This window comes from Canis aureus, chromosome 16 (assembly GCF_053574225.1).
Source record: "Canis aureus isolate CA01 chromosome 16, VMU_Caureus_v.1.0, whole genome shotgun sequence".
Lineage (NCBI taxonomy): Eukaryota > Metazoa > Chordata > Mammalia > Carnivora > Canidae > Canis > Canis aureus.
Genome location: NC_135626.1, coordinates 23,714,831 through 23,727,294, shown reverse-complemented (window position 1 = coordinate 23,727,294; position 12,464 = coordinate 23,714,831). Strand labels below are relative to the sequence as shown.

Here is a 12,464-nt window from a genome sequence, read left to right as displayed (position 1 = left end):
ACCTTTCTTTCCCTGACACAGCTGTTCCATCTGTACAAGGAAACTGGGAATCAGGGTTGCTGCTTATCTGTTGAGGTAGAAGCTGGGTAATCCACTGTGGGTTTGTTATGGTTTCAGTATATCAATGGTTTTCAGATTTTATTTTGTTTATTTTTAAAGATTTTATTTATTTATTCATGAGAGACACAGAGAGAGAGAGGCAGAGACATAGGCAGAGGGAGAAGTAGGCTCCATGCAGGGAGCCCGATGTGGGATTCAATCCCAGGACTCTGGGATCACAACCTGAACCAAAGGCAGATGCTTAACCCTGAGCCACTCAGGTGCCCCTGGTTTTCAGATTTTAGAAAATGCAACCCATTTATTTATTCATTCATGCATTCACACATGTGTTTACTCATTCATATGAGATACTGAAACTAGAATGATGACCAAGAGGGACATGGCCTGGGCCCCTTTAGAACTTGCAAATGGAAACCCCTTACGTGCCACCTTCTGTTCTCTTCCTCGGCGCTGCCTGCAGAGGTGACAGTCATCTGCTACTTGGCATCATGGCTGCCCTCAGGCCTCTGGAGAAGCCCAAGATTGTTAAAAAGAGGACCAAGAAGTTCATCTGGCACCAGTCAGACTGATAAGTTAAAAGTAAGCCCAACTGGTGGAAACCAGAGGCACTGACAGTAGGGTGCACAGAAGACTCAAGGGCCAGATCTTGATGCCCAGCAATGCTTTCAGAAGCGACAAGAAAACAAGGCACATGCTGCCCAGTGGCTTCTGAAGTTCCCAGTCCACAGTGTCAAAGAGCTTGAAGTGTTGCTGATGTACAACAAATCTTACTGTGCAGAGATTGCTTACAAAGTCTCCTCCAAGAACCGCAAGGCCACTGTGGAAAGAGCAGCCGAGCTGGCCGTCAGTCACCAATCCCAATGCCAGGCTGCACAGTGAAGAAAATGAAGAGACAGCTTATGTGCATGTCGTATTTGTGTTGGTAAAACCATGAAACTACAAAAAAAGAACTTACCAATGGCAGACAGAATTAAACAAATATTCTCCAGGGAAGTGAAAGAAACTCAGGCAGAGCAGGCCCAGGGCCTTCTGCTGCCGGCTGCTCCTGCCCTGGAATGTTCTGTCCAGAAGCGTAAATACACAAACAACAGGTTCTGTACTAACTCAGAAGTAACGGTGGATTCACCTCACCATCTGCAACTTCTCATATGAAGGTAAAAAACATAAAACAAAATTCCTCTCCAAGTTCGCCGACTTGCCAAACTGCCCCAGGACGGTACACTAAACCCTAGGTGTGCGAACACGTTTGTGACAAAATTCAGAGTCTCACTGGATCCTCACTTTAGAGCTGTGAATCTAAGTGACATGTTAAGTTCCCCATTTCACAGAGACAGAACCTGAGGCCTCAGAGAAGCGAAGCAGCCCCTTGAAGCTCACCTGGCCAGCACGAGACCGAGATGTGGCTACCAATGGGGCAGGAAGGAGTAGGGCCAAGGGTGTGACTCTTAATTCTAATGAGCAGTGCTGGGTTGGAGGCCTCCAGGACTTGCCAGACAGACCCCCATGGTTCTGGAGACACTGGCCACTGCCCCTTATCTTTCCTCCCCATGACATGTGTGGATCTGATGTCTCTAGTGCAGAACAGCTCTGGACTCCGAGACTCAGCTCTGAGCTGGTGGGACAATGGAAACATGGGCTTTGGAATGCGTCCAAACAACACATAGTTCCATCTCCTCCTCCCCCAAAGACTGACCAATGACCCCTACACCAGCGACTGGATTGTTCCTGAGAAACCCAGAGTGGCTTTGGCAACTGCCTGACAAAAGACTGTCACATTTTTCTACCCTTCACCTTTGGAGTATCTTCATCTGAACCTGCACTGCCATTTATAGGGGAATTCAACCAAATTTGGGCTAAGTTTGTTTAGAGTCACCTTGCTATGACATTAAGGCCTCCAGGAGAGTCCCTGAAAAGTCTGTGAGGTCTGCTAATTCCATTGCGAGTGAGGAATGTGTTTATTCTTTCATGGGGCAAAGATCCCCCACTCAAAGTGACGCTGCCACATTGTGTAACCAGGAACATGGGCTGTTGCTGATGTAAACAAATGGCCATGGGCAGACCTGCCAAGAGCCTAGTCTCCTTTTCCCAGAGGTGTTTCTTATGAATGGTTGTGCCCAGTGAAGCAATTTCCTGCCTTGTAAACTTCTGCCCAGCAAACCACATCTCCTATCTATCGCTGCCTGGCTCTGGGTCATAAAGCAATTCCCCAGAGACCATTCTGAGCCCGATCAAGAGTCCTTGAGTAACAAGAAAATTACCCTCCACCTGCAGACGTAATGACACTTTGCAAGCTAGTGGCTTTGCAGTTTCTGAACGTAAACATCACATGCCTTACCCCATGTCTTCCCTCCACTCATCTGAGATGTGGGGCCCACATACTTGATTCTCAGACTCTGGTCTACTCCTTGGAGGCACCAGCTGACTAGTGACCCATTACCTTGACCCGAGGACCCTGCAGCCTGGAGAACATATTTCACTGTGTCTGATCATGATTTATAGAAGCAGGGCAAGAGAAGTTCAGGCAGGGGTCCCCGGCATGCAGAACACAGAAGAAGGTTTGGGCTGAAACAACAATGGAAGCTCATTGATTTGTACATTCATTTGGCTCGTTGTGGTCCCTCGACGTGGAAAGTCTTCCCCACTCCCCCTCTGCCTGGTGAACTGTCACTCATTCTTTATGACGGAGTTCAAGTGTCTTTCAAAGAACCTTCTTTGATTTCTATCTAAACAGAATTGCTTCCATTGTCCTACCACTCTAACACCTACACACTGCATTGCAATCACCTGCTAATTTGTCTGTCTCCCCAGCCAAGCTGGGAACTCCCTCAGGGCATCTTGGAACCCCTAGTACCCACCACACTAAACCGGCTCAAAGTCAACGTGCAAAAGAGGTTTGTTGAATGAATGAGTGAATGGGAATCTATTACATGCCTCTCTACCATACTTAGATGTTTTGCATAATGAAAACACAGAGAACACATTTAAGGGAATGAAGACCTGGGTTGGGCTGGTGAAGATAGGTATAGCCTAGGGGTTCTCTCCTTGAGAAGATTGCAATCTGGACATCTTCCTGTGGATGATGGGAATATTTGCAGATGGGGTATAGAGATTGAGTCCATGGGTAGTTAGAAGTGATCTGTTGTTGGTTTCCTTCTGCTCAGGAGGCAGAATGGGTTCCAAGATGGTCTAATTAGCCCTAGAACTATACTAGCCATAAGACATTACCTAGGACCTCCACTTTTATCTATTTCTTCTCTTCATATCCCCATTTATAAAAGTAATAACAACGAGGGGGCACCTGGGTGGCTTAGTCTGTTGGGCATCTGACTTTTGGTTTCAGCTCAGGTCATGATCTCAGGGTCATGGGATTGAGCCCCGCATCAGGCTCCACATTCAGCAGGGAGTCTGCTGGAGATTCTCTCTTTCCCTCTCCCTCTGCCCCTCCCCACCATGCATGTGCTCTCTCTTAAATAAATAAAATCTTCTTAGAAAAAAATAGTAATAACAATGACTTGCTCCTTCCTTTGAAGTCTGAGGAGTTTGAGATAGTGGTGGTGGTAGGTATTCTGTGGGTCATTTTCCAGATATTTGACTAGTAAACTCCATGACATACGTACACACACTCATTCATTCAAAAAATATTTACTGAGTACCTCATATATGCCAGGTACCAAACGATGGGGCCCAAATAGTGAACAAAAACCAAGTCCCTGTTCTACTAGAACAGGGGGAAGACAGTCAGTGACAGTGGAGTTGGGGCCCATCATGTTTTCTCAAGTGGTAGTCCCGGAAGGACTGGATGCCAATAATTAACAGTAATCGGGTCATAATACACCAGGCAAAGGGCTTCATGTACCTTGCATCTTCTTTCATCATTATGACAACATTATTTTCAGATATAGAGACAGAGAGGCTAAGTAGACTTCCCAAGATCACACATCTAGTAAATGGCAAAGCCAGGATTTGAACTTAGATTTGTATTGCTCTCCAGCCTGAGCTCTTAACCACAACTTTATACAGTAGCAGCAAATATTTACTAGATGAACAAAGAAGTGGATGAATGGTTAACCCTAACTACAGTGGTAGCCTGTTGTTCTGCTTCCTTAATACAAACGTGAGCAACACGTTTAAGTTTTTCATTTACTTATTAATTCAAACTTCTCCAAAGTATGGCTCCTCTTGAAAGTAGATGTCCTAAAGATTAAGAAACTATCACCTTTCTCCTTACCATTCATGTTTCCTGGGCAAGGCAATGTGTTTTACAAATATAATGATTTTTTCCCTGCCAGTTTTGTCAATAAATAATTGGCATAAAAAAGTGTGTAAGTTTAAGGCATGCAGCATGTAATTTGATTTATATATATTGTGAAATAATCATGAATTTTTAAAAAATTTTGTTTATTTGAGAGAGAGCAAGGGTAGGTAGGAGGGGCAGAGGGAGGGGAGAAGCAGAACCCCCGCTGACAGGGAGCCCAATGTGGGGCTTGATCTCACAACCCTGAGATCATGACCTGAACCAAAATTAAGAGTTGAACACCCAACCGAATGAGCCACCCAGGTGTCCCCAAAGTGGCCTTTTGAAATGGCTTTTCTCCCTATGTCTAGAAGACTATGTAGTACATAGTAATTACTCAATAAACATGCTGTTGGCTGAATGATTGGATGTCATGGTATTGTCCCCCTCCCTCAGAGAGCTCCGACATCACATCAGGGCTACGCTAATAGCAGGATGATGGCATGAGCTCCTACCAAGTTGCTTCCTAAAGTGCCACTTTAAAGAATATCTGACATAGAGTCCGTGCTCTAGCAACTCTGTTTTTCACTTTCTACAACATCAATTTCTATTTCCTACTTTGTTCAGGCCCCCAAACTTGCAACGTCTTTCTTTCTCACTCTCTGCATGAAAACCACTGGGAAATTAGGTGCCTCCAAATCCTCTCTCTTTAGAGGACACCCGCAATCAGACTGCCTCTCTTCACCTCCACCGCCGCCCGTGGTCTCAGGCCGATGACAGCCACGTCTTCTGATGGTTTTCTGCTATCACTCTTGGTCCCTCCCCACAACTCAGCTGCCAGAGGGACACCCCCCCCCCCCCCGGAAAACATAAGTTAAATCTTGTCCCTGCTCTGTACATAACTCTCTGCAGGCTCCCAGCTCCCTTGGAGTAAAAACCAGGTCCTCACGGCAGCTCAGCAGTCCCTTCAGATGGTGACAAGTCCCTTGGTCCTTCTGTCATTTTCCGTCTTGTCCCACAGCCTGCTCTCCTCCTGACCCACTGTTCTCCGTGTCTCTCAGCTCCAACTCTAGCCTCCCTGTTGGATTTTTCATAGATAGTTTTGTCATCACACATACATTCACAGTTAGTGCTTGTCTCCCCTGTTTGTCTTTTTTTTTGGGGGGGGGACACATGCCTTTTATTGGTCTAAGGAGCATAACTAGTTAGGCTTGGGCAGAGCTCCCCTATCTGTATGGCTCCCATCTCCTTCTCCTGGGAGTTTGTGACTCACCCCCAGGGGAGAAGAGTGTTCTGGACAGGGGTAGCAGACAGAGCCAGGATAAAAAATACAGAACTGGGGTCTGAAAGGGAATCATGGTGAAGTAGAAAACACAGGGTTATGAGATCATCCAAATAAAAAGTCCACCAGGGCAGAAGAGAAGTTTCTCCACATGGGCCCCCCACCTGCCCTTGCCAGGAATGGGAGGGGGCTGGAAGCTTCGGCTGGAGATTTCCTACTGTGCCCTTCATGCCATCAGCATCTCCCGGATGTTGTCCTCAGCTTCCTTCACACTCCGCTCCAGGTAGGATTTTTTTCTGTTCTAGTTCTTTAATTTTTTCTTCTGCTATTTTCTGTTTCTCTAACAGTTGATTGTGAATTACCTCCTTGGACTGAGAATAAACATTCTTCCTACACCTTCATACATGTTAGTCTCATCTACCAAAGTCATAATCTCTGTATCTGTAAGATGTGTGTGCTTTTTCGTTCTGTTTAGCTGTTCAATGTGTATGTCTGCAAGCTTCACCTTCTGTTGAGTGTCAGTAACTTTGGCGTGAAGTTCTGTGAAGGCCTTCTTCAACTCCAGATCCACGGGAGCTGCCATCTCGGTTCACTCGGTGCGCCTGCCTCTTTTTTTTTTTTTTTTTAATTAATCTCTACACCCAAAGTGGGGCTCAAACTCATGATGCTGAGATCAAGTCACGTGCTCCACCAACTGAGCCAGCCAGATGCCCCAAGAAGGGGAAGAATTTTTATTTATTTGGTTCACTGATGTACCTTCAGTGTCTAGAGCAATGGTGCCTGGCACATTATAGGTGTCAGTAAATATTTCTTGAATAAATAAATGCGAAGCATTATTTTGGACTAGATGGTGTTTCCAAAAGCAAAGGGGATACGCAGAAGTTCTTACAATCGCTCAAGAAATCAGGCACACTTTCCTTATATGGGGATTTTTTTTTTTTGTCTTTAAAAAAAAAATAGCCCTCTCTCTTTATCCCTTTCCTAATTGAGAATAATTTAATATAATTGGCTTATTAAGGTTGTCTGGACAATAGGACATAGAAAAGGAACCTGCCTTTTGGGAATGTAACAGTAGGTAAGAAAATTAAATATGTGGAGACTGCAAAGAAATATCATGTGTTTGTGTCGTGTGACCTGTTGGCATAAACATACATATGAGGACTGTGTGAAACCACTTTGATGATTCCTGCTTTTGATGTTACCCCCCCGACACTTGTTTGCTTTGCTCTGCTCTCCCTCAGAACGTGTTTCCTCTCTATACATGCGCACAGCACTGTACATACATCCAGGAAAATATGGTCACTCAAGCGTGTGTGAAGTCCTGCATACCCCAAAGATTCATTTAAAAAGTAGGATCATGTTATAAATCTTGGCTGACAATCTAGTATTTGCCTAGCCAAGATGACCTCTGTACCAGAATTGGGGGCAGAGAGAGGGGGGAAGAGAGGGAGGGGAGAGGAGGGGGAGGCAATGGGGAAGGGAGGGAGGGATGGAGAGGGAGGGGTAGGCTTTATAGGCATTTGGGTTGAGCGGATTGCAGCTTCTCATGAATATTCAGCCTGTTTGTCGCTATTGGGGTGTGTCTGAAGTATTAAAATGTGGATATGTCATATGTCACCGCATTGGCAATCATAACCCGGCGCAGATTTTGATGGTGTTTGAATTAATTCCTAATTCAAAGGGGACACATCAGTCCTGATTTTCCTTGGGAAGAAGTTTGCTCTTGCTTCCTCCAGATCCACCCCATTCCTTGCTCTGGGCATTCCTCCTCCATGGCTCCCACCCGCCTGCAGGGGCACTTCCAGCTCTGGTCTGGGTCTCCTGGCTCTCACACTTTCTGCAAGGTCACTGCATTTTACCTTCTTATTTCCCCTGGGAGACAAAGACTCACCTCAGCCAAGATTCTCACCTCTCCTCAGACCTCCCTCCCTGACTCATCCTTGGTGCCCTGCTGGATTTGCCATATATCATAGATATGAACACCAGTTTACCAGTAGTTTGGCCGTTTTCTTTACCAAGCATCATATTTGTGATGAGGTTATCCAGAAATCGCAACAAAGCCCAGACGACTGCGTGAGAAGTCACTGTGGGTTGATAGAATTCTCGCTATGCAGCAGGTTCACTTCTATTAATAGGTTCACACCTATTAAATCATTTACTCCTCAAACAACCTTATACAGCAGGTACTGTTATCATCACTCAATTTTAGGTAGGAGGACAATGAAGATGGGGTTAAGTGCTGGAGTTGGAGATTCTATTCAAGGTATTGTGGCTTCAAAAGGAATATCAAAGACTTGCCACCCAGCTGTGGGCCAAGAGCTCAGATTCCCTGGGTGTCTGCATTGTGTGCTTATCCGCTGGAATCTAGCAGCTAACACTCCAGTTATCTCTGCCTCTGCTGGGGAATCTTCCACCATGTGGCATGGAAAAGGTTAATAGGCTATAAGGCAGGTCTTCGTGATTTCATTCCTTATCCATGGGTGTTACAATGCAATCTGCTTCCTCAGAGCTTGCCCTGGAAAATGACAGCAGGTCATGGGAAAAACAGGTCCATCTGTGTGTTGTTAGTCTGGGCTCCAGGTGAAAAGAGAGACCCTGGAAATGTCAATCCATAGGGTTCTGGAGAAGAATGGGGATTTTTAGTTGCAAGTGAATCTGCAGAGTGGGTAATTCCAAATGACCCCTACATGGTGACCCCCTTCTCCTAGTAGAGCCAGTCTAGGATGTCCCTGCTTGATTCAGAGCAGAAGTGCTAACCTTGCCAGGGTTGTCTCCTAAGTGTCTTGGTTTATATAGGGTTTGGTTAGGAAAAGTCCCTGAAGACTTCCAACCCATCCATCCTTGGTCCCTTTAGCCTCCAGCTCTGCCTCTTGGATGAATAAGACCTTCTGGGTTCTCAGGGTTATTGCAACAATGCAAAACTAAAATCTATCAAAGGCAGATACTTGCTGGCCCAGCAACAGTGTGAGTCCAGATAGAGGGTTCCAGTGAAAGCTAGGGCTTGAGGCCTATATTCCCTTCTCTTCCTAGAGCTCACACAAATCAATCCAATAGGACATCTCAGCTAGAGACAGGGGAACTTGGCCTCTCCTGACATGGGGTGCTTGGTCTTGGCCTCCACTCCTCTCAACCCAATCATGAATTTTCTTTTGACCACTTCAGCTCCACTTACATTATCCAGGGGAGCCAGGAACCAAAGGAAGTCAGCATTTCCTATCTAGCCACCCCGGTCCTGGGCACATAGTAGAGTCAGTACTCCATAAGTCTGCACAGCTCATTGTGAGGTGCATCTTCTACTACATTAGGATTTTGAAAAACCTGTTTCTTGGGGTTTGCTCAGCATAATTCCCTTGCTCACACCTTGCCTGGGAAATGCTCAGACTAGAAGCAAGAAACCACATGCTGCTGATAGGTCTATGCTGTTCAAGAGGAGACGGCAAAGCTGACAGGTACATCCTCCTTCCCAAAGTCCACACTGGATTATTTGTGGTAAAGCCCCTGCTGGTGGAGAGTCCAGGCCTTTGGCCTTTCACCTTTTGGACTCTTTGTGTTCATTAGCACCCTTGCTGAGGGGGAGACCCTGGCAGGAGGCAACACTCATAGGAGCCCATTCTCCTAGTGACTAACAGCTCTGTAGAAGGAAGGAAAGGTTGAGGTTAACACTTCAAATGAGGCCAATAAAGTTACACACCCACAGGGTTTCTATTTTTCCTGCTTTTTACCTATTACCAAGAGCTGGTTTTATTCCTCCATTCCTGTGAGTGATGGGGAAGACAAAGGTGTTGCCTCCTGCTCTGGTCAGAGCTCCTCGGAGGGCCTTGTGGAGTGTGGCTGGGGGAAGCAACTCTCCTTACCTTAGCAGTACAGCCGGCACCAAGACACTGAGACAGCCACGAGCCCAGTGGAAGAAATGGAAAAGTCCACGGGGAAACAGGGCCAGGGTTTCTTGGAGGAATCGTGGAAGAGGAAACATCAGAGACAGAAATAGGAGACTCTGGGCAGTGATAAAATAAACTGTTTTAATGGAGGGCGCTCTGAAAGGGTCCTCTTTCCTTGCGCTATCCAGCAGCCGGTTTTCCTGCCTTGGGGCTGAACCCCGGGCCCCCACCGGAAGCTAGGATATTACTCTGGCCCTAGGTTCAGCCCCTCCTGGATCCAGAAGTGTGTCTGAATGACAGGAGATTGGAGTGAGCTGGCAGTCAGCCCCAGACCGTCCTGTGTGTGTCCAGGCCCAAGGGAAAGGGACAGGAGGCTTCACTTCCAACCCGGGATATTTCTCCATGGGGGGAAAAGGGTGAGGGGGAATAATCACTTTGAAAATCCAACTCTGGTCTTTACAAAGAGAACTAATAGACACTTTAGTGGTATATACAGGGTAGGGGGGAAGGGGAATGGAGGGGCAATTGCACTTAATTACATACGGTAGGTTATAGTTTACACCCATTGGAGAAATTTTACTTCTTCAAAAGAAATCTCACAATCAGCTGGGGGGGGCTGGGGGGGGGACAGGAGGCTGCTGATATTTACAGAATGTGTGGCTCAGTTCAATAGCATGTGTCCTCCTCATTTCAGTAACAGATTCAAGTTTTTCGCATCAGTTTGTTCGATGAAGGAGTACAGTGTAGACACGACAGCTTTCTCTCTTCCGCCTCCGTGGCTTCTTGTCTGCTACCCGGAGGCCGAGTGGCAGTACCTGACATCTCGGAGAGGTGTGGCGACAATACTGCATAGAAGGGAAGGGAAGCTGCCCTCTGGGCTGTGCCTCCGAGCGCATTGTCCTTGTCTGAGGCGCCAGCGGGATGTCAGGTAGGCAGGGACCTCTCAGAGGTGCCTGTCAGGCCCCAGGGCTTTTCTGTGACAGCGGCCCGGAGGGTGACGGCGCGGAAAATGGGGTCCTTGTTGCCGTGCACAAAGTGAGCAGTGAGTGGGCATCACCAGGCTTGGAGGGGGCACTGTAGAGAGAGGAGAGAGAGCTCAGCTGTGCAGAGAGCAGGGATGATGCCACTCGTTTGGCTTCTCTGGGGGAGCTGAGGCCCCACTCGGCCAGCCAAGGGCCCGCCGGTGTCCCATGGTGGTCCTGAAGCATGCTCCCCGTAGGAGAACTCACGAGCCAGGTTTCCCGGCCACTTCAGGACACAGAGGTGAACTGCTGCGGCCCTTGAAAGAGTCACAGCTCACTGAGCTTTATCCTCAAGTCAAGCTCCTCTTTCTGCGATCGTGGGGCTTACCGTGTGCTCCATGGGGTTGCAACTTGTAAGGGAGGGAGCTCTTGCCTCTCGTGGAAGTAAGCGTCCTTTTCTTAACACATCTAAGGACAGGGGTCCCCCCGGGCCACCGATCCCCAGACTTTAATGGATCTATGGGTCCCCAACAGCCTGTGAAACATGTGGATTCCGACCAAGTGGGCTTGAGGTGGGCCTTGGCACCTGTGTTTCTAATCAGCTCCCAGATTGTACCAGTGCTACTGAACTACCTGAGCAACAGGCTATGAAGAACCTGAGAAAATCATCGCTTGCTCACACAACATATTGGGGAAGAAGTGTGGGAAATTGCAAATGTTTTCTATAGGCTTGCTCCAAGTAAGGCAAAAAATCTAGGCTGAAGGCCTCTGATGCCAGGCTTCCCCGGGGAGCTGGGGGTGGGGGTCAGGAGTCTCCAGGATGGATGGAGAAACCCTCCCAGAGGAGCCACACCCTCCGTCCTGGGGCAGCCTCTCCTGCCAGAGCCCTGGGCCTCATTCATTTCAGCTGTCATGGAACATTATTCCTAGCCTTTTCCCTCCAGAGAGGCCCTTTCTGCTTTCCTAGCTTCTTCCTTCCCTTTCACCTGTTTTGGCATTTAAGGAGAAAGTTCTGCTTTTTGGCTTTAATGGCTCTCTCTCCGAAGACTCTTCCTGAAACACTCAGAAGCCCACATGCATGGTCATGTGTGTGGTGCGCGTGCGCACATTTGCACACACACACGCCTATCATTACTACTAAAGGCCTATTATCCCATGCTTATCTCGTGAATCAGTGCTCCCACCCATAATCCTGTATGAGGCTGCCATCATGCCCATTTTACAGATTAGGAAGACCAGCTCAAAGAGAGTGAATTGTCCAAGGTTTGCAGAACTCAGGCAGCATAGAGACAGATTCAAACTGGTTCTGGGTGCCCTCTGGCACGTGTTCTTTCTAACATGTTCTGAGGTGAACAGTCTTCCATTAGCTTCGTGTTCTTAGTCAAGGCACCCTCTCTGTGCCTCAGTGTTCTCACCCATAAAATGGAGGTTGTTGAGGGGTCAGGTGAGCCGACACACGAGAAGTGCTCAGAATTAGCACCGGGCTATACAGGGTCTGGTCTATGAACCTTCTTCAGAGCATGATTGAGCTGCACATTCATTAGAGGGGACAGGCTCTGACCCTTTGAAATTCTTGAGGCCCCGGTCAGGGTCCTCTGATACCCTTTGCCTCCTCTTCCTCCCGCCACCCACCCCCACTTTTGAGTCTCTTGACTTCCCACTATCAGCCTTTTTCCAATTTTCAGATTTCAGGTGAGGAGAGAGAAATGGCTTGTGACCTTGCAGGTTTCAATAGAAGCGCAAACAAGAAGGGCAGATAAGGAGACGCCAGCGAGATTCTATGACCTGTCATTAGGGATGGGCTTCCCAGCTATCAAATGTTTGCTCACATAATAAAATGGTGGCAGAGCTCTAAATGTTGTCAAAGGAACTCGAATTATTTGTCCCCTTCAGAGTCTAAACACAAACAGTTGATAAGGGGTGCGCTGTGGTCCCTCGGAACCAAGGCCCAGCATACCCAGCTCCACGGGAATCCTGCCCACCTTCCCTCTGAAAGGGGTGGTAGTAAGGACGTCCTTGGTTCAAGAGGCTTATTATATATGTTTAGG

The 12,464-nt window shown here is 47.5% G+C and overlaps 1 protein-coding gene and 2 pseudogenes across 6 annotated transcripts in view; 1 reads left to right on the top strand and 2 right to left on the bottom strand.

The window, feature by feature from the left end:
* The first annotated feature begins 548 nt into the window (after positions 1-548).
* LOC144285441 (large ribosomal subunit protein eL32 pseudogene) lies at positions 549-994 on the top strand (annotated as a pseudogene).
* Positions 995-5,790: 4,796 nt separating this feature from the next.
* Positions 5,791-6,399, bottom strand: LOC144285282 (prefoldin subunit 1 pseudogene; annotated as a pseudogene).
* A 3,176-nt stretch (positions 6,400-9,575) lies between these two features.
* The window catches only part of HNF1B (HNF1 homeobox B), a 55,848-nt gene continuing 52,959 nt past the window's right edge, over positions 9,576-12,464 (bottom strand). For all 6 annotated transcript variants that reach the window (XM_077852264.1, XM_077852263.1, XM_077852262.1 and 3 more), the window contains one exon: positions 9,576-10,528. In XM_077852264.1, the coding sequence (XP_077708390.1) occupies positions 10,398-10,528 (131 nt within the window). In that variant the 3' untranslated portion in view covers positions 9,576-10,397. The remainder of the gene's footprint in view (positions 10,529-12,464) is intronic.